The sequence below is a fragment of the Carcharhinus amblyrhynchos genome, chromosome 5 (assembly GCF_965287045.1).
Source record: "Carcharhinus amblyrhynchos chromosome 5, sCarAmb.v2.hapA, whole genome shotgun sequence".
NCBI classification, from domain to species: Eukaryota; Metazoa; Chordata; class Chondrichthyes; order Carcharhiniformes; family Carcharhinidae; genus Carcharhinus; species Carcharhinus amblyrhynchos.
Genome location: NC_137328.1, coordinates 95,905,506 through 95,926,331, shown reverse-complemented (window position 1 = coordinate 95,926,331; position 20,826 = coordinate 95,905,506). Strand labels below are relative to the sequence as shown.

Below are 20,826 nucleotides of genomic sequence, written 5' to 3'. Positions count from 1 at the left end.
TCTAAATTCCTCCGCTTTTAATTTAACACTTTCCTTCACCTCCTTCGTTATCCACGGCTTATTACCTCTCTTCCTACTGTCCTTTTTAACCATCGGAATAAATTTCTGCTGAGCACCAAGAAAGATCTCCTTAAAGATCCTCCACTGCTCCTCAGCAGACCTACCTTCCAACGCACTCCCCCAGTCCAGATACAAGTTTTTATCTATAGACCTTTTGTTGTCGGTACTGCAGGAGAAGTAGGTCTACCGATCAGGTAAAACGCGGACAGGGAGGATTGGGGTAAGCTGGGCTGGGTTTACACTGGGTACAAGCTGGTAGCTCCCCTCCCCATTCCTGCCGGGGGGGGGCGGGTGCAGGGAGAGGAATTTTTTTTACCAGTTCCAACCTCTACCTCCATGGGAGAGCACGGCAATGATTGCTTCATGAGACAAAAAAGGGGACGCTGAGAGGCAAGCAGATTTCAGCAGCAAAGTTAACTTCTTTCACTGCGGGAGCATAGAAGTTCAAACGTACGGGTCAGTAAGCAGGATTACTGCTTCAACAAAGCTCCTAGCAACATCGCTGAAGATTTGCCAGGCATTCTGTACAGAGGATTCAACACTAAAAGCTCACAGGGGAGGCTATGGTGCAGTTGTATTGCCACCAGGAAAGTAGTCCAGAGGCGCAGGTTAATCCCTTGGGAGCCCAGATTTAAGACTCACCATGGCAGATGGTGAAATTTGAATTCAATATCTGGAATTAAAAGTCTACTGATGACCATGAAACCACTGCCAATTGTCATAAAAACCCATCCGGTTCCCCAATGTCCTTTAGGGCAGGAAATGTGCCTCCCCTTACCTGCTCTGGCTCTGGAGCCATAGCAAGGTGGTTGATTCTTAAATGCCCTCTTAAATGAAATGTCACTCAGTTCAAGGACAACGAGGGATGTTGGCCTGGCCCATATTCCACAGATTAAAAAAAAATCAACATTTGTACTGTCCAGTTTGTAAAGAAAGTTGACCGGGAAGGCTTTGAGGGGAGCTGTGTGTTTGCTTGCTTTCTGTGGGAGAATCCATTTTGAATGCCAGTAGACTGGGGTTTTTTTCTAGCCCCATGATGACTTATGGCAGAAACTGTGTCCAGAACAGAAGTTATCATCTCAAGAGTCATCAAATTCTTTTTAGCAAACTGCACCCTGTATACCTTCACTTACAGCCTCCATGAACTAATACGTATACTGCACCTTACATTCTAAACACATCTAAACAGCACCACATGCATCACAAATAAGTGTAACGCCTACAATTCCTGCTAAATCTATGAACATCCATTATAGCCAGACCGGAACTCAAGTCTGTCAGTGAAATGCTTAACCTATTTAAACCAACGATAGTGCAGTAGCATTATTTTTCTACAGTTATTAGTATGATATTTAATGAACATAACTGCAACTGCTATAATGCAAGGAAGTATTGAAGTGATAGATGGGGAGGAGGGTGGAATATATTTCATGGAATCCCTATGGCGAAGGAGGAGAATTCAGCCCATTCGAGTCTGCTTCAAAAACAATCCCACGCAGGCCCTATCCCCATAACCCCACATATTTACCCTGCTAATCCCCCTGGCACTAAGGGGCAATTTATCATGCCAATCAACCTTTAATTATACCAAATTCAAAAATGCTGGACATATTCAGCACATCAGACAGTCCTTGTGAATACAGAAACAGAGAAGGAAAGTTGCAAAGACTCAAAATGTTAACTGTGTTCAACTCTCCACAAATGCTGCCATGTCTGTTATGTTTATCTAGAATTTCCAGCAACTGCAGTATTTTGCTTTTATTTTATTGTCAAGTCGTTCCCTTTCGTTAGAAGGAGTGAACAATCTGAAACATTCACTCTATTTCACTCTTTCCAGATGCTGCCAGTCCTGCTGAGTATTTTCACACTAAGATTGAATTTAGAGTTTGTTTTACATCTGAAGACTGGCTAAAAGTCATTAATATAATAAGGAAGTGAAGTAAGAAAATGGGAAATTTAAATAGAACTCAATATAAACTGTTTGCCTTAGTCAGGAATAAAAATGCATGTTTATTGGGTGTAATAGTATTTTTAAGTAACATACCTGTAAATTATATTCTTCGCTACTTCGACTTCCGCTGGTGTTTGGCACAAATGTAACAACCTTTTTAAATCATCTTTGAGGATTAACTCATTGTTTTTTAATTTCTCTTCAATGCTGTTGAAATATTGATCTGTAAAATTAAAAAATGGTTCTAGTCTTTAAAGTAAATGATAAGCAAAAATATGTAAACTTTAAATAAGTAGCAAAGTGAAATATATCATGCGTGGAATTCTCCCAATCACCCTCGCCCGCCCTCCACCTCAATGGGCAGCCAACACGTTGGAAACCCACGGTGTAAAATCACGTTGCAATTCTCCCAATGGCAGATTAATGGTGAGTCACTCTTCCTGCTGGCTGGTGGTGTGAACATCATTTGCATCTCATAAATGTTCATTAAAACAGTTGTCCATCAGTGTCCTGTCAGGCCTTCCAATCCTAAGCCATGCCAGTGGGAAACCATGTCAGCGTCAAACCCATTAGTGCTGTGCACAAGATGGTCCTATGCAGGTTAGAGGGATTAGCAGGGTAAATGCAAGGAGGTACAGGGATGGGGCAGTGTGGGCAAGATGCTTTATTAGAGATTTGGTGCAGACTTGATAGGCCAAATGGTCTCTTTCTGCACTGTAGCAATTCTACGATTCTCAGTTGACCAGAGGCTTCTAGATGAGTTCAGCAAAGCCTTTGCTCCATTGGTTCCTGCCCACCATCTCCATATCGAGTTGGTCTTCATAGACGGTACCATGCTACTGGATCCATGGACCCTCCTATGTCACCGTCACGATTATGTACTGAGCCTAGGATTGAGGAGGACAGGATCTCGTCTCCCCTCTGCTACCACACACCAGTGTCTATCTGAAAGAGGATGGATGAAGACTCCAGGTGTAGTGGGTAGAGGTCCAAGTGATAGGCTCAAAGGGAAGGTGGTTGAATCGGGGAACAGACTTCTCCTTGAGGCTGCTAGCCTTTTCCTCAGGACTCCTGCAAGGTCTGGTAAAGACAAGTGGCTGGAGCGAGTGATAGGAGTGTGCTGGAGTGGTGTTTAAGTATAGCACTGGGACCTTCAAACCCATCAGCTGAGGGCGGGTGGACGAATCACACCGTGGCCCACCTAGAGAGTTGGAGGATAACTCACCTGTATATAATTATTGAGTTTCCAAGCACAGAATTTAGGAATTAATCTGAAGAGAATGTTATAACTATGTTATAGGGAAGTAGGTCTTCCAGCACAGGGCACTGTAAAGCATATCAATATATTTTCAAAATCGATTATTAAGAACACTTTAATGAGAAAGGAAACAATCCTTCTCATTCTAACTTTTCCAGCTTCCAAAGCCACAATCTGCACTATCAAGAAGGACAAGGGAACACCACCACTTTTTGCGAGCTCCCCACAAAGCCATTCACCATTCTGAATTGGAACTATATTGCTGTTCCTTCATTTGTCATTGGATCAAAATTCTGCAATTCCCTTCCTAACAGCACTGTGGGTGAGGAACTTAAGCAGTTCAAGAAAGCAGTGCACCACCGTCTTCTCAAGGGCAATTAATGCTGGGCAATAAACCTGGCCTGGCCAGTGATGCACACATCCCAAGAACAGATTTAAAAAAAGCTCTCCTTTTTCCATTTAATATTTTGTTATCCCTCCTGAGGTTCTTATGTTTTCAACGTTTGATTAATAAAATGTTGAAGCAGAGCACAAACACCTAATGTTGACTCTATTGCTTTCCATATTATCAGTCAAAGGCAATAAATTAGGGGGAACTGACAACAACTATCTGCCCACCCAGTTAGCTCAGATGGTTTGAACGTGGTGCTAATAACACCAAGGTCATGGGTTCGATCCCTGTACAGGCCAAATGCAATTATCTGTGCTGATAAAATCCTGGCTCCTGTTACGTTCAGCAAAAAATCCAACATATCAAGTACACCAAGTTTATTAATCTCTCAAGGGAGGTGAAAAGTCCAAAAAGGAGAAAAGTCACATAGCCGTCTGGAGGAGACTAACGCCTTGGAAAAAGGGTCAGACTACACAAAGGCAGGTATGATTACTCAATCCATTTGCAGAGCCAAGCTCCTGCACGTTAATTAAAACCAGAGTTGGTTACTTACTTCCCCCTGACAGATTTTCTCAATTCTTCTGGATATATGCCTCTTTACAGGATAATGTCTCACAGCTGCTGTCAGCCCTCCTGTACCTCAACCAAATGATATTCAACACAGCTGTCAACAGGCTATCTATCCAACCATGGAAGCCACCAGGGCTCAATCTGATCTGAACACATCTGACATCAACACGGATTATTGACAGAGCAATCAGGAGTAAAAAACAGTATTTAGTTTCCCCAATCCCCCTTAGCTTAGGAGGTGCTGTGGACCACATGTAATTAATGACGAACTGTGAGAACAATGAAAAAGAGGCAGGGGCAGGATGCAAATCCATTTCAAGCAGTGAGTTTAATGAACAGTTCATGACATAATAACTTTATCACTAATAATTCTTAGTAATAATACTTGCCCAAAGTATTAAAAGTTGAATAATAAATCAGACATCCCCTTTGAACAAGCATTCCATTCAATGACAGACACTCAACTACCTTCACCAAATACTTCTATTGGGGAAAGGCAAACACAAGGCTGGTACAACTTACCTCTACTAATATACATTTGGTTTGCAATTGCAACCTTCTTCTGTTGAAACTCCACCAAACGAATCACATTGTCCGACAGTAAATATCGCTTCACTGCAAATAGAACATGAAGAGAGGTTTATGTTTGTACTAACATAATACATTGCTTGCCAATATAAGTCATGCTGCACCATTAAACTTCCCTTTAAATTTCAGAAATCCATTTTACAACACAGAACGTATCTGTCTCCAGTTTCCCTGCCGGCAGAGGCTGCCTGAGCTGCAGGGAGATCTCAGCATTTGTTGTTCAGATTTCAAATTTTCAACGTTCCCAAAAGGATAATATATCAAAGGTGTACACTTTTCAAAAAACTCTTTTCTTTACGTTTCCAGCTGTACCGTGCATTTACTAAGACAAATTTGTGTAGTGTTCACAGCTCCAGTAGCTTAGAAAAATATTTAACAGTCCAATGAACCTAACATTTTAAACACGAATGGATGGATTCTCACTGTGTAATGCCCTTCAGCTAATAAACCATTGAGCATTACTAGAGCCATAGGAACTTAATTAAAATAAACACCTGCTGTCTTCCTTCCCCTTCAGCAGCTACCAGCTCCAGTCTATTGGCAAAATTGCCTTTTATAACCTGTGTGAAATCGCTCTTTCCATCTTTTCCCACAATTTACCCTCTATTTTCCGCTAAACTTCTTGTCCATCCGATCCACCTCTTTGCAATCCTTGTAGCTTGATCATCAAACTCCACTGCCTGACTGACTCCCATGCTAGCTGACCATAACCACCATTCCTTTGGAAATCACCATCTTCAGCCTCCTCAAATAAATCCCATTTCCAAACCTTCCAGCCTTGCCAACTACTGACCGCATATAGTCTTCCATTTCACTGCAAGCTCAACATATTTATTGACATCCACCAGGCCTCTGCCCAACTCTCTTTAAACACCTTACTGGAATTCCTCCAGTTCAACTTCCATCCTTCTAACAGCACCACAATGATATTCTCTGCCACTGTGGCTATGGTCCAATACATCTCCTTGTGCTGGGTTCTTTGCAGAGTCAGTTATCCACGCCAGCCTCCTCTCCATTGTCCAGCTCCATGGGGTTCCCTCTGCAGGGTTAGCATGTCAGCCATGGCTTAGCTGGTATAATGTTCACCTGGCTGATACTCCAGTGCCATACTGAGGGAGTGCTGTAGTGTCGGAGGTGTCGTCTTTTGGATGAAATGTAAAACTGAGTCTGCTTTCTCAGGTAGGTGCAAAATATCAATTTTATTTCAAAAAGCAGCAGGGAAAGAATTCTGGCCAAGAATTATTCCTCCACCAACATTACAATTGCTGTTTGTGCAAGCTTGCTGTGTTAGAATCCTCCTATGTTAAAACAGTGGAAGCCATTATACCATCACATTGCACCTGTTTTCGAGGGTGATGCAGCGGTAAGGTGGAGCATGGTTAATGTATGTAAGTTTATTTTAATGCTGTTTTACATCTGCTTAGCAAGCCCAGCGCTCAATCACCTGGGCTCAGCCCACTTCATAACCTCACTGGGAAAAGTTCTCGCTGGCGAGGAATAGATATACTCCCCATGAATGGGGAGCAGTTGACTTGGCCTCTCTGGTGGAACTGTAGGCCATTGAGGCTTCCTGGAGAGCCCAAGGGCAAGGGGAGGGGGCCTCTTGGACAGTGCCAGTCTGCCACCTGGGCAATGCCAGGGGAGGGGCTAATGGGAGGAGAGGTTAATGGGCAGAGGGGGCCTGCAGCGATTGGCGGGGGGGGGGGGGGGGGGGGAGGGAGAGGGGGCCTGCTGGCACACTGCAGCGATTGGTGGCCGGGGGGGGGGGGGGGGGGGGGGTCCATGATCGGTTTGGCAGGCAGGTCGGCAGGAGCTGTATCTCAGGCCGTGGTCCCCCTTGATTGCACGGGGAGAGGAGCTACTTCAGGCAGCCTGCACTAGCAGGGGCCTGACAGCTCTCTCTCTTTTCTGTCAGACCCCTGCTGCTGCTAACGCGCACGTGCAGCATCAGAGCATGCATATGCACACTACCTCCCTCTGCAGGGCTTTGGGCACATTAAACCCCACCCACAGGATTCTGCAGCGAGCAACAGATTTACTCAAAATTTTGCAGGCTGAGTGTATATGGGGGTGGGGGTGGGGGTGGGGGTGGGGGTGGGGGGCCTGAAAACATACCCAAAAGACAAATCTGAAACTTTTGTCCACCCAGCACTTACAAATAAAGATAAAATCATCCTCAGTGACTACACTGCAAAAACAAAATACTTCATTGGCTGTGCTTTGGGGCATCAGGATGCTATACAATTGTCAGGCCTTTTCTTTTTGCTTTATATTCTGTCACTGCACCAGATCAGACTTTTTAGTGGCTGCCATAACAAACCTCTCATTTTCTTGGTCAGTTATGGGATGGATATTTGCCTGAGGGGGTGGGAAGCCTATCCGCAACAATTTGCGTTCCAGCCTTTTGTTTCTCTAGGTGTTAACATCAAATCCAATATGAGGCTCACTCATTAATTGCTTACTCAAGGTCCTTAGACAAGGGACTCTGCAAGAAGTGCAGCCCAATTCCCCAAATGTGACACCATGTACAATTTCCCAAGTGCAAGCTTAGAACACACAAAATTGACAGGCAGAAAATGACATGCAGGCCCATCATGCCTCTTCTTTTTCATTCTTGGGATGTGTGCATTGCTGACTATGTCAGCATTCATTGCCCATCCCTAACTGTCCTTCTTGAACCACTGCAGTCCATGAGTTGTAGGAACACCCAGAGTGCAATTAGGAAAGGGCTTCCTTCCAGGACTTTGAACCAGTGGCAATGGAGGAACATGTTCCATTTCTCACTTGTTTCTTAGCAAACATTAACAGCTTAATGTCCCTTGGACTATGTTGGTCAGTGGATCTTTTTGTCTCCACTCCTGAAAAGAACAGTTTGGATTTAGTATGTAGTAAAGGTAACACAGATAAAGACTTAAAGATTCAACAGGGAATATTATCAGCATTGCATCTTCAAATTAAATGATTTTTGTATCCAAAACAGAGAAAGCTGAAAAATTTCAGCAGGTCTAAGAGCATCTGTGCAGAGAATTGAGCCAACTTCTTGAGTCAGGATGACCTTGGTCAGAGCTTATAGATTTTTACATAGTGGGGAAAGGCATTGTGTATCTTGTCCTTTTTACAGACTAAGAAATCATTTTTGTTTGAGGAGCTCATTCCACATGACAGCACAGGATAAGACAGTGTTGCACAGGATCCCTCATTTTCACTTGGATGTGAACTTTGAAATCAGATGGAGAAACTGGACAGGACCCTTAAGCGGCAGCTTGGAGCTACAATGCCCAGGGGCAGATATTTTAACAGAGGGTCAATCGCTGATTTTAAAAGAATATGACCTATTACTACTCCTCTCTGCTGCATTGCTTTAATGGCAACCTGCCACCTGGCTGGCTGGGGACCCAGCAAACACGAATGTTACTCTCACACTGGCAAGGGGCACAGCGGATCCCTGCAACCCTCTCTCTCTCCCTCTCCCTCTGCCTCACCCTCACCCTCACCCCGACCCCTTTCCCTCTCCCTCTCGCTCACCCTGACCCCTTCCCTCACCCTCACCGCAGCGCCAGCAGTCACGGGCTTTGTGCCGTTCGAAAGTGCAGCCTCTGATATTCCAAAATAGAACGCTCAGCCTCCGCGTCACAATCACCGCCATTCTACCCGGATATACCAATGCCCGCCGGGCGATAGGGGGGTGACATCAGATGTCACAACGCACCCAATACCCTTGGGGGAGGGAAGGGCGACAGCAGCCTGGTTTAATCAATTCATCTTCAATTGTAACACTTTTAATAACAGAAGAATATGTTTGTTAAAATGTCTGGTTTATTTGTTTCAGTTACTATATCTCCTCCGGTTCAGGGTTTGGTTTGGTTCATTCCAAGATGGCAGCCTCCTTGCTGCGGCGGAGTGCGCTGCTAGCTCGAGCTGCGAGCGGCCGGGCAGGTAGGGCATGTTCCACCTCTCACTGCCCACCTGAGCGAGCGTTCCATCTCTCACTGCCCACCTGGGCAAGCGTTCCATCTCTCACTGCCCACCTGGGCGAGCGTTCCATCTCTCACTGCCCACCTGGGCGAGCGTTCCATCTCTCGCTGCCCATCTGGGCGAGCGTTCCATCTCTCACTGCCCACCTGAGCGAGCGTTCCATCTCTCGCTGCCCACCTGGGCGAGCGTTCCATCTCTCGCTGCCCACCTGGGCGAGCGTTCCATCTCTCGCTGCCCACCTGGGCGAGCGTTCCATCTCTCGCTGCCCACCTGGGCGAGCGTTCCATCTCTCACTGCCCACCTGGGCGAGCGTTCCATCTCTCACTGCCCACCTGGGCGAGCGTTCCATCTCTCGCTGCCCATCTGGGCGAGCGTTCCATCTCTCATTGCCCACCCGGGCGAGCGTTCCATCTCTCGCTGCCCACCCGGGCGAGCGTTCCATCTCTCGCTGCCCACCCGGGCGAGCGTTCCATCTCTCGCTGCCCACCCGGGCGAGCGTTCCATCTCTCGCTGCCCACCCGGGCGAGCGTTCCATCTCTCGCTGCCCACCCGGGCGAGCGTTCCATCTCTCGCTGCCCATCTGGGCGAGCGTTCCATCTCTCATTGCCCACCTGGGCGAGCGTTCCATCTCTCGCTGCCCATCTGGGCGAGCGTTCCATCTCTCATTGCCCACCTGGGCGAGCGTTCCATCTCTCACTGCCCACCTGGGCGAGCGTTCCATCTCTCGCTGCCCATCTGAGTGAGCGTTCCATCTCTCATTGCCTACTTGGGTGAGCGTTCCGTCTTTCGCTGCCCACCTGGGTGAGCGTTCCATCACTCATGGCCTACTTGGATGAGCATTCTATCTCTCATTGCCCACCTGGGTGAGCGTTCCATCTCTCGCTGCCCACCTGGGCGAGCGTTCCATCTCTCATTGCCTACTTGGGTGAGCATTCTATCTCTCATTGCCCACCTGGGCGAGCGTTCCATCTCTCGCTGCCCACCTGGGTGAGCGTTCCATCACTCATGGCCTACTTGGGTGAGCGTTCTATCTCTCACTGCCCACCTGGGCGAGCGTTCCATCTGTTGCTGCGCACCTGGGCGAGTGTTCCATCTGTTGCTGCGCACCTGGGCGAGTGTTCCATCTGTTGCTGCGCACCTGGGCGAGCGTTCCATCTGTTGCTGTGCACCTGGGCGAGCGTTCCATCTGTTGCTGCGCACCTGGGCGAGCGTTCCATCTGTTGCTGCGCACCTGGGCGAGCGTTCCATCTGTTGCTGCGCACCTGGGCGAGCGTTCCACCTCTCATTGCCTATTTGGGTGAGCGTTCCATCACTCACTGCATACCTGGGTGAGCATGCCATCTCTCATTGCCCACCTGGGTGAGTGTTCCATCCTTTGCTGCCCATCTGGGCGAGCATTCCAACTCTCGCTGCTCACTGGGGTGAGCGTTCCATCGCCCACTGCCCACCTGGTTGAGCGTTCCATCTGTCACTGCACACCCGGGCGAGCGTTCCATCTCTCGCTGGCCACCCGGGCGAGCGTTCCATCTCTCGCTGGCCACCCGGGCGAGAGTTCCATCTCTCGCTGGCCACCCGGGCGAGAGTTCCATCTCTCGCTGGCCACCCGGGCGAGAGTTCCATCTCTCGCTGGCCACCCGGGCGAGAGTTCCATCTCTCGCTGGCCACCCGGGCGAGTGTTCCGTCTCTATCTGCACGCCTGGGCTCGCGTTCCGTCTCTCACTGCACGCCTGGGCTCGCGTTCCGTCTCTCACTGCACGCCTGGGCTCGCGTTCCGTCTCTCACTGCACGCCTGGGCTCGCGTTCCGTCTCTCACTGCACGCCTGGGCTCGCGTTCCGTCTCTCACTGCACGCCTGGGCTCGCGTTCCGTCTCTCACTGCACGCCTGGGCTCGCGTTCCGTCTCTCACTGCACGCCTGGGCTCGCGTTCCGTCTCTCACTGCACGCCTGGGCTCGCGTTCCGTCTCTCCCTGCACGCCTGGGCTCGCGTTCCGTCTCTCCCTGCACGCCTGGGCTCGCGTTCCGTCTCTCACTGCACGCCTGGGCTCGCGTTCCGTCTCTCACTGCACGCCTGGGCTCGCGTTCCGTCTCTCACTGCACACCTGGGCTCGCGTTCCGTCTCTCACTGCACGCCTGGGCTCGCGTTCCGTCTCTCACTGCACGCCTGGGCTCGCGTTCCGTCTCTCACTGCACGCCTGGGCTCGCGTTCCGTCTCTCACTGCACGCCTGGGCTCGCGTTCCGTCTCTCACTGCACGCCTGGGCTCGCGTTCCGTCTCTCACTGCACGCCTGGGCTCGCGTTCCGTCTCTCACTGCACGCCTGGGCTCGCGTTCCGTCTCTCACTGCACGCCTGGGCTCGCGTTCCGTCTCTCCCTGCACGCCTGGGCTCGCGTTCCGTCTCTCCCTGCACGCCTGGGCTCGCGTTCCGTCTCTCCCTGCACGCCTGGGCTCGCGTTCCGTCTCTCCCTGCACGCCTGGGCTCGCGTTCCATCTCTCACTGCACGCCTGGGCTCGCGTTCCGTCTCTCACTGCACGCCTGGGCTCGCGTTCCGTCTCTCACTGCACGCCTGGGCTCGCGTTCCATCTCTCACTGCACGCCTGGGCTCGCGTTCCATCTCTCACTGCACATCTGGGCTCGCGTTCCATCACTCACTGCACGCCTGTGTGAGCATGCCATCTCTCATTGTCCACCTGGGTGAACGTTGTATTGTCCACTGCCCACCGGGGCAAGCGTTCCACTGCTTAGTGTACACTAAGTTGAGCATTTCATCTCTCGCTGAACACCTGGGCAAGCATTCCATCTCTTGCTGCCCACTTGGACGAGCATTCAGTTGCTCACCGCCCACCCAGGCGAGCGTTCCATTGCCCGTTGCCTACCCGGACTCTCAGTCAATACACAGTGAGACTGAGCAGAGCGCACACAGCAGCTGCAGCTTTGTCCCTTCAAAGCTTGCAAACTACAACATCCCCGGCAGGCTGTAGCAGTGCAGTGCCAAGTCTGATTGGTGTGTTTCTAACCCCTTTCTCAGCTACATTGTGTGTCACCAAGCATGGTTGTCCCTGTTACTTGGCTGCATTGGAAATTTTAAATTATTTTAGAAAATGGTTTCTCCTTGGAGGCTTCTGTTTTTAGGCAGACTGGGCATACAGGACACCTGCTTGTTGGGTTCCTGTTTTTAGCATTAGGTAAGAAGTCTCACAAGACCAGATTAAAGTCTAACAGGTTTATCTGATAGTAAACCCACAAGCTTTCGGAATGCTGTTCCTTTGAGTGGAAAGTTCTGATCAGAAACAGGGCATATAAAGGCACACACATTTTACAGAATACTAATTAGAATGCGAGTCTTTACGGCTAATCTGCTATTCAAATCTTAAAGATGCAGACGATGTGAGTGGTGATAACATTAGCATAGGTTAAAGAGATGTGTACTGTCTCCAGACAGGACAGTAAGTGAGATGTTGCAAGTTCAGGCAAGTCATGGGGGTTACAGATACTGTGACATGAACCAAAGATCCCAGTTGAGGCCGTCCTCATGTGTGCGGAACTTGGCTATCAGTCTCTGCTCAGCGACCCTGCGCTGTCGTGTGTCGTGAAAGCCGCCTTGGAAAAGTGCTTACACGCACACATGATAACAGCCTTAACCGGAATCTTGGGTTCATGTCACATTATCTGTAACCCCCATAACTTGCCTGAACTTGCAACATCTCACTTACTGTCTTGTCTGGAGACGATACACATCTCTTTAACCTGTGCTTAATGCTATCTCCACTCACATTGTCTGCACCTTTAAGACTTGAATAACAGATAAGCTGTAAAGACTCGTATTCTAATCAGTATTCTCTAAACTGTGTGTGCCTTTATATGCCCTGTTTGTGAACCGAACTTTTCATGCACCTAACGAAGGAACAGCGTTCTGAAAGCTTGTGCGTTTACTATCAAATAAACTTGTTGGATTGGACTCTAACCTGGTGTTGTGAGACTTCTTACTGTGTTCACCCCAGCCCAATGCCGGCATCTCCACATCATATTTAACATTAGGTGGCAGAGCAGCAACTGTTGGTGGTAGATGGGTCAAAATTTGCTCTGTGGTTATTGGGAAGCAGATGGGTGGAGAGATCAACAGGCTGTAATCCAATGTCCAGCAACCCTGGGTAATGGGGGAAATGGTAAATAAACACAGGAAAGACTGGAACTATTCAGCAGATCCAGCAGCCTCTGTGGAGAGAGAACCAGCTTCAGATCTGATCTGACTTTGTGGAAGTATTTCCAGCACTTTCTGTTTTGATTTCAAATTTCTAGGTTCTGCAGTATGTTACACTTAAGAACAACTAAACTTGACTGTAGACCGTTGTCCAAGAGGTAGCCTCGCTAGGGAGAACAACATACATCTTTACCAATGTGCTGTTGGAACTGATGGAATGGATTCAGATGGCATAATGTTTGTCAATTGACCCAGCAACATCATCATATGATCACGCTCTTATCTACAGCTAAGAGAGTTACTGTTTGAAATTTGGTGACAGGAAATAGACTTATTAAGACACCAATTATAATTAGGGAGATTTCTGTGACAGGACCAGTTCTTTTGTGTTGCCAGCCACACAATCTGGTTTTGAATGTGGGTAGGACTCACTGGCACACAGGAATGTCCTGAGTTTTCACTTAGGCCTCCCAAGTAGCTGGTAATGCACAATTACAGGCATACCCTGGTACTTCTCTTTGTCTGATGTGCTAAATTAGTTCCGTCTGGGGTAAATGGGGAATGAAATCTGGAAGAGGCAGATGATCCAGGCAAGAGGACAATAAATTTGAAGACTGACATCAGCAAGATATGTGATGCATCCAGGGCCTTCTCCTGATGAAGTGGGCTCTTGGTCAGTAACCTCAGAAATGATTGGGACCTTAACAAGCTTTACCTCATTCTCAGCAATTAAACACTGTGACAAAAGTGCTGCATGGGTTAGAAGTGCTGACACGGTGGACCCAGCAAGAGAAAGGAACCTGAAGATAGATAATTAAGTTTTGATAATTTAATATGTTGTTGCTGCCTCAGAAAAGCAGCCAACATAATCAAGGATCCAAAGCACCCCGGACATCCTTTCTTCCACCTTCTTCCATCAAGAAAATGTCTGCGGTTACGTACCAACAAAGTCAAGAACAGCTTCTTCCCTGTTGCCATCAGTCTATTGAATGGACCTACCATTTTTAAGTTGATCTTTCTCTACACCGTAGCTATGACTGTAACACTATATTCTGCATCCTGTCCTTTCCTTCTCACCCATGTCCTCTTTGAACAGTATGTTTTGTCTATAGAGTGCAAGAAACAATACCCTACACTCCTAGCTATGACTGTAGCACTACATTCTCTATGTATAGGATGCTTTGTCTGTATAGCAAGCAAGAAACAATACTTTTCACTGTATCCTAATACATGTGATAATAAATCAAGTCAAAAACCTTTATGGACTGCATTGTTTTGAACTGGGGATGGGGTTCGAAGGAGTGTGCAGGTAAAATCAGGCCCTATATCCTTGCCACTGATTCCTTCTCTTTTGAGCCATTGGAAAATGAAACATTTGCAACTTTGCCTTAGCTGAGCTTTCTATCCCTTATCCCCATCATAATAAAAAAGTACTGACTTCTGCTCTGTGAATCCATCCAGCCCCTGTTTTGGTTCATTTGGACTGAAATTCTCATCCACGTGATTATTTCAAAACTCGGCTTCACTTTCTCTCATGTTTCACCTCCTTAAACTTCCACTCATCCAGAATCCAGCATATGTAGTGTGTTATTTGTTACCATGTTCAAAAGGGAGCCAGACATGTACTTGGAAAGCATCTCAAATTATAGAATTTAGAGGGTAGTAATATCGGTTAGTTTGTCTCCCAGAACTTGCTTGATTACCAGTGAGAGCTGGAGAGAAATTGACCAGAATTCTTTTCCTTAATTGCTTAAGGTTATTTTCTTTTACAACGGACTGTGTGACTGGGGGTGGAGGGGCAGAGGGTTGCAGCAGAACAGTATAAATTCAAAGGCTTGACTGTTGGTTACCCGACGCTTGGAAGGCTTGATGGACCAGCTACGCTTTTCCTGTCCTTATTCTTATTCCAATGTACTAACTCACATTTGTCTCTTTCTTCAGTAACCAAAAGGTGTCTGCTGTCTGCAGCTTACTTAGATAGTCAGAAATGGGACCAGAGGAAGAAAGATCCTCAAAATCTGGGTAAGTGGAAAATCGTTGAGAGCTTAAATTTCAGCATTTTGTTGGGAATTGCTTCTGGGAGTGGGACCCTGGAATTAAATGTTTATATATCCCTGGTAACTTCCCCCTTATAATCACATTTCATAACGCTTAGAGCCTATCACTCTCAGTCCCACTCATTGGGTGTCTTGTATTCAAACTCTATTTTTATAGTTAAGCCTTAAATATTAAAGACATTGCGGAAACAGTAAGCAGCACTAGCGTGGCCTAGATCGATATCTGCGATACAAACCTCAAAAATAATTAACAGCAATAATAGGGAAGCATTTACAAAGTGAAAGAAACTCCCGTGGAACAGAAAACAGAATGAAAAGTCAGGAAACAAGTGAAATGAGAAGGAAATTTTATCTGATGAAGAAAGAGATGGATTCAATTGGAAGGCGCAGTTTCATTCTCAAGTACCCAGTATTGTGAAAACACTTTGCTTTGTTCCATATTTTTTGAAGACAAGATTCAAGCCACTCATATATTTTGGCTACTTTGATGATGTAGAGGGAGGAAGGTAGGTTTTATCTTTCTTTGCTTTCTTTTGGAATGTGAAGTGATTATCTACTATCCTACGAGATGTAACCTTCATCACCCTAAAGCAGCCTGATAAACTCTGGGTGGCATGGTGACCCAGTGGTTAGCACTGCTGCCTCACAGCACCAGGGACCCGGGTTTGATACCTGGCTTTTATTTATTAGTGTCACAGTAGGCTTACATTAACACTGCAATGAAGCTACTGTAAAAAAGGCTTGAGTCACTGTCTGTGCAGAGTTCACACATTCTTCCCGTGTCTGCGTGGGTTTCCTCCCACAGTCCAAAAGACGTGCTGGTTAGGTGCATTGGCAATGCTAAATTCTCCCATGGTGCACCCAAACGGGCCCCCGAGTGTGGCGGCTAGGAGATTTTCACAGTAACTTCATTGCAGTGTTAATGTAAACCTACTTGTGACACTAATAAATAAACTTAAACTTGATCATTTTTTGTGTGCAAAGCTTTATGTGCTCCTCAATCTGACAACAATATACAACCTAAAATCCTCTGTCTTCTAAAGTGGAATTATTTTTCCCCCATTCTGTCCACACTCTGGATTGTAGCTATTGGTATTTCTGTGTTACAATTTTTTACTCCTTTTGTTATTGCTGGGTTTCAGTTTTCACAAAACTGCTGAAATGAGGGTTTTTGAACAAGGATCATTAAATATATACATTTTATTAAACAAATAAAAATAATGATGTTTCTGAGTGTCAGTATCCTTGTTCCAGTTGTTTAAGGCCTGTTTAAATTTGTGTCATGATATTTAGCCTGAAGGCAGAAGTATCTGCCATTCCTTCTCACTGGAAAATTACAGAAGCTTTTTTTTATTTAAAAAGGATTACTTGATATCAGGTGATTTTTAAATATTTTTTAAAATACCAATAGCAATGAAAACTTGCATAAAGGTCTGCTTGTGTGGGGGTAATTATGTATATATCATTGGAATTTCAGATTTGAGTTATATAAATCTGATGCATCAATTGTTTTGTGAGAATTTTGGGGTTTGCAAGGTCAATGCTCATTATGGAACTGTCACATGGGAAATAAAATATGAAAAGATTGCTTCAGGCAGTTGCATTAATATTGCTTCCATAAGCAATAACCCATCATCAATATGTTGGATGCTTGTTATATTTGTGATGCTTGTTAGAGGAAGAACTTATTTTTAACACAATTCTGTTCAACCGTGTTCCACCACTGTGCACTCAAAGTCATTTACTTGAGTCTTGCTCCTTCCGGCTCAAGTGATGCAAAGAATGTTTTGAATGTGTGCAAGTCAGGTTGCAGGAAATGGACAAACGTATCCTGGTACCCAATACTCAGACTGACTTTGCACAAGCAATTTTTAAGCCCCGGATTCAGCCCACAATTGAATTGGCAAGGCAAGCCTGGGGAGTACACTCTGTTCAAAATATTGTTCTTACTCCATGGAAAGTGTTTTCAGGAACCAATTGAGAAGCAAATTGTGCTCGAGGAGCAAGTTAGCAGTAGCAGTGATTCTAGGCTTCCAAAGTAAAGAGAGATTTGTTATACTCCAAAAAATATCTATTTAAAATATCAGTTTGAAGTGTGTTTGTGTGTGTGCTGGATACCGTAATTGCGCTATCGATCATGGACATCTGTCCTTGATCATGTTGTAATCTCCCAAAACTGTGCCCATCTCTCCTGCAATTCCATGGTCGAGACCCTTCGTTCAGGTTTTTGCCCCTAGCAGAGCATTGAAATGGCCCTTATTGATGTCATAAATTACATCCTCTGTGACCCTGGCACTGTATTCCTTCTCATCTTCCTGACCTGGTTGCAGCCTTCGCCGTGGTTGACCATGCCATCTACCTCTGATGCCGCTGCTCTATTGGAGTCTGTGTGGAGTTTGTACATTCTCCCCGTGTCTGTGTGGGTTTCCTCTGGGTGCTCCAGTTTCGTCTGACACTCCAAAAATGTGCGGGTCAGGTTGATTGGCAGTGCTTAATTGTCCCTTAGTGTCAGGGGGAGTAGTGGGATTAAGGGGATAAGGCCTTTGTGGGATTGTTGTCGGTGCAGGCTTGATGGACCGAATGGTCTCCTTCTGTACTGTAGGGATTCTATTCTATTCTCCAGCTGAGTATAGAACCACATTGATTCTAAATTTGGAACTGCAAGAATCACCTGCAATGTCTTCTTCTCTTCCCACTTCCACATCATTACTTTTGGAGTCCCCTAAGCATCAATCCTTGGCCCTTTTGATGTTTATTGGGACATGATTATGTGGTGTGAAGTGAGGTAAAACTTGTATTATTGATACTATAATGGCTTATGTGAGTGGCACTATAAGGGGATTGTAAAAGCAGCAGCTTTTTTTTAAAGCAGCTATTTGAATGGATTTAAAAATATATATTTCAGGACTTGCCGTCATCACTATGTGGCTTGTTGATTCTATAGAGCAAAGTGGGCATGCAGGATGTAGGGAGGGCGTGCAGGCAACATGGGGGCCATGGAAGGGGAATGATGAGGGCGTACGAGGAGTGAGAGCGCAGGGTCTTACAGCCACAAATGTGACGGGACAAAGTGCGAGAGACCTGAGGCAAGCCTCTCTAAACAGCAGCCTCAGTACTTGTCCATCTTCAGAATTCCCCTGGAGGCTCCATCCCAACCCTCCTTCCCCGGAATATAAATCATAGAATCCTACAGTGCAGAAAGAGGCCCTTCGGCCCATCGACTCTGCACCAAACACAATCCCACCCAGGCCCTACCCTCTTATCCCTACATATTATACCCACTAATCCCTCTAACCTACATATCCCTGGACACTAAGGGGCAATTTCTTAGCATGGCCAATCAGCCTAACCCACACTGTGGGAGGAAACCGGAGTACCTGGAGGAAACCCATGCAGACACGAGGAGAATGTGCAAACTCCACACAGACAGTGACCCAAGCCAGGAGTTGAATCCAGCACCCTGGAGCTGTGAAGCAGCAGTGCTAACCACTGTGCTACCATGCCACCCATATGGAAAGTGGGGGACTCTTAAAGGAGGTGGATATGCTGAGTTAGTCTTTTTCCGAACTCAAGCGTCCCATGTCAATGCTGAAATTCCAGCCCATTATCCTAGTCCTTGCTGCTAATTCCATCCCCTTCTCTGCCTGAGGCTAAACTGGATTTTCCTATTTTTCCTGAGCATAACTTCTCCATTACCAAGAGTACCTATTTCCACCTGTTTTCACCCCTACCTTCCCATCTGCTGCTAAAACCCCCATTCATGCTTTTGTTACTTGCAGACTTCACTATTCCAAGATATTTCTGGCTGGCGTCCAACCTTCCCTCCTCTGAAAAGCTGAGGGCATCCAAAACTCTGCTTCCCATATCCTGATTTTCGCTGAGTCCTGCTCACAGATCACTCTGTAATCTCTGACCTAAATTGGCCTTTGTTTCAGCAACAGCTCAAATTTCAAGTTCTCATGCTTATGTTTAAATCTTTCCTTGGTTTCAACTGTCCCGACTTAGTTAACTTTCACCAAACCTACAACCCTTGGCATTTCTCCAATTTTAGACTCTTGAACATGCCCAATTTTAATCGCTGCAACAGTAGCAGCCGTACATTCAGCTGTCCAGCTCTGAAGCTCTGGTATTCCTTCCCTAATCCTCTCTGCCTCTTGACCACTCTCTCCATCTTTTCAAATACTCCTTAAAACTACCTATTGATCAAGCTTTTGGTCACCTGTATTAATATCTCTTAATGTAGCTAGTGTCAGATTTTGACTATTAACACTCCTGTGAAGCAGCTTTGCACATTTTGCCAGGTTAACGACATTATATAAATACAACTTGTTACAGCCTTCCTCATCCTCCACTCTAACCATACATGTCCCACATGAGCTCTCTGCTCAAAAAAAAACCATCTTTGGCCCATCTGACATTTCCAACTACTGCTAGAAATATTACAAAATTTAATGTACATACATTGTGTACAAAATTATGAGAGACAGATAGGATAGATTCAAAGAAACTTTTCCCATTAGTAGAGAGCTAAGTAACCAGGGGGCATAGATTGAAGATCAGGGGCATTAGATTTACATTTGAGGAAAAACTTTTTTACCCAGAGGATGGTGGGTATCTGGAACTCTGCCTGAAAGTTTGATAGAGACGGGAAGCCTCATAATATTTAAAGGAGCATTTAGATGAGCATTTCAAAAACCAAAGCATGCAAGGCTACAGACCAAGTGCTAGAAAATGGGATTAGAATAGATAGGTGCTTGATGGCTGGTACAGACACAGTGGTCCGAAGGGCCTCCTTCTGTGTTGTGAAGCTCTATGACTTACCTCTCCCACCCTGTTCAAGTACTTGAATGTATTACTTTGCAACACCATGCTCACCTCCCAGAAGCTGCTGTTCAAGGTCCTTCCGTCCATCTCAATGCAGCTAACACATATACCCTACAGTGGCTTTTCCTTCAATTCCCCGCACTCACCACAGTTAAATACGGAACCAGCATCCAGCCCAGTAACTCAGCCCCATACTAATGTAACATTTTCAAGCCAGGTGAAATGTTCAACTTGTGTCAAATCATAAAATTGATGAATTTCACTTTGCATCGTATACATAATCCACTGGCAACCAGTTTGAAAGTGCTTTTACCAATTTCACTTAGAATCCTAAAAGCTGTTCGAGGGGCTTTGTGTTATAATTCTGGGCTGAATTTGATGCCAAGTTTTGGAGATTCAGAAAACATTACAGGACCGCATTCATCCCTTTGAAAAGAACATTTTTCTAAACATATGAAGTGAACAGCACAGACTTTATACCTAAAAATTGCTGAACAGCTCCCTAAGTTTACTAGAGTAAGACTTTGGATTCTTCCATTTTTATTTACTTCCTGCTTTTCTCTCTTCTGAAAGTAGATGTCTTGTTGAAGATATCGTTCCATACATGACATAGAATTATAGAGTTTTATGGCACAGGAAGAAGCCATACGGCCACTGTGTCCATGATGGCTAAAAAACAGCTATCCAACTTAATCACTCTTTCCAATATTTATTCCAGAACCCTGTACCACAAGTGCACATCCAAGTATGTTTTAAATGTGACCAGGATTTCTGCCTCCACGACCCTTAGGAACAGTGAATTCCACCATCCTCTGAATGAAAACAATTTCTCCTTGTTAGGGACCAGATCAGAAAACCCCAGGTATATTATGAAGTTAGCCACGACTCCAACTTTTTTTGATTTTGGCATTAGGGGGAGCATAAGGGGTTTCGTTCCAGGTATGATTCCATTA

General features: G+C 46.1%; 2 protein-coding genes across 4 annotated transcripts in view; one reads left to right on the top strand and one right to left on the bottom strand.

The window, feature by feature from the left end:
- ptcd2 (pentatricopeptide repeat domain 2) overlaps nt 1–8,469 on the bottom strand; it is a 37,466-nt gene extending 28,997 nt beyond the window's left edge. Inside the window, exons 1-3 of one of the 3 annotated variants that reach the window (XM_080189236.1) lie at nt 8,368–8,469; nt 4,753–4,845; nt 2,105–2,234 (exon numbers count right to left, since the gene is read on the bottom strand). In XM_080189236.1, the coding sequence (XP_080045362.1) occupies nt 2,105–2,234; nt 4,753–4,845; nt 8,368–8,464 (320 nt within the window). In that variant the 5' untranslated portion in view covers nt 8,465–8,469. Of the gene's footprint in view, nt 1–2,104; nt 2,235–4,752; nt 4,846–8,361 lie in introns of those variants that run through there. The other 2 variants (XM_080189237.1, XM_080189238.1) reach the window with 2 other exon arrangements.
- A 213-nt stretch (nt 8,470–8,682) lies between these two features.
- Nucleotides 8,683–20,826, top strand: part of mrps27 (mitochondrial ribosomal protein S27) — an 81,774-nt gene continuing 69,630 nt past the window's right edge. The window contains exons 1-2 of the mRNA XM_080189723.1: nt 8,683–8,754; nt 14,934–15,014. Coding sequence (XP_080045849.1) covers nt 8,694–8,754; nt 14,934–15,014 — 142 coding nt within the window. The 5' untranslated portion in view covers nt 8,683–8,693. The remainder of the gene's footprint in view (nt 8,755–14,933; nt 15,015–20,826) is intronic.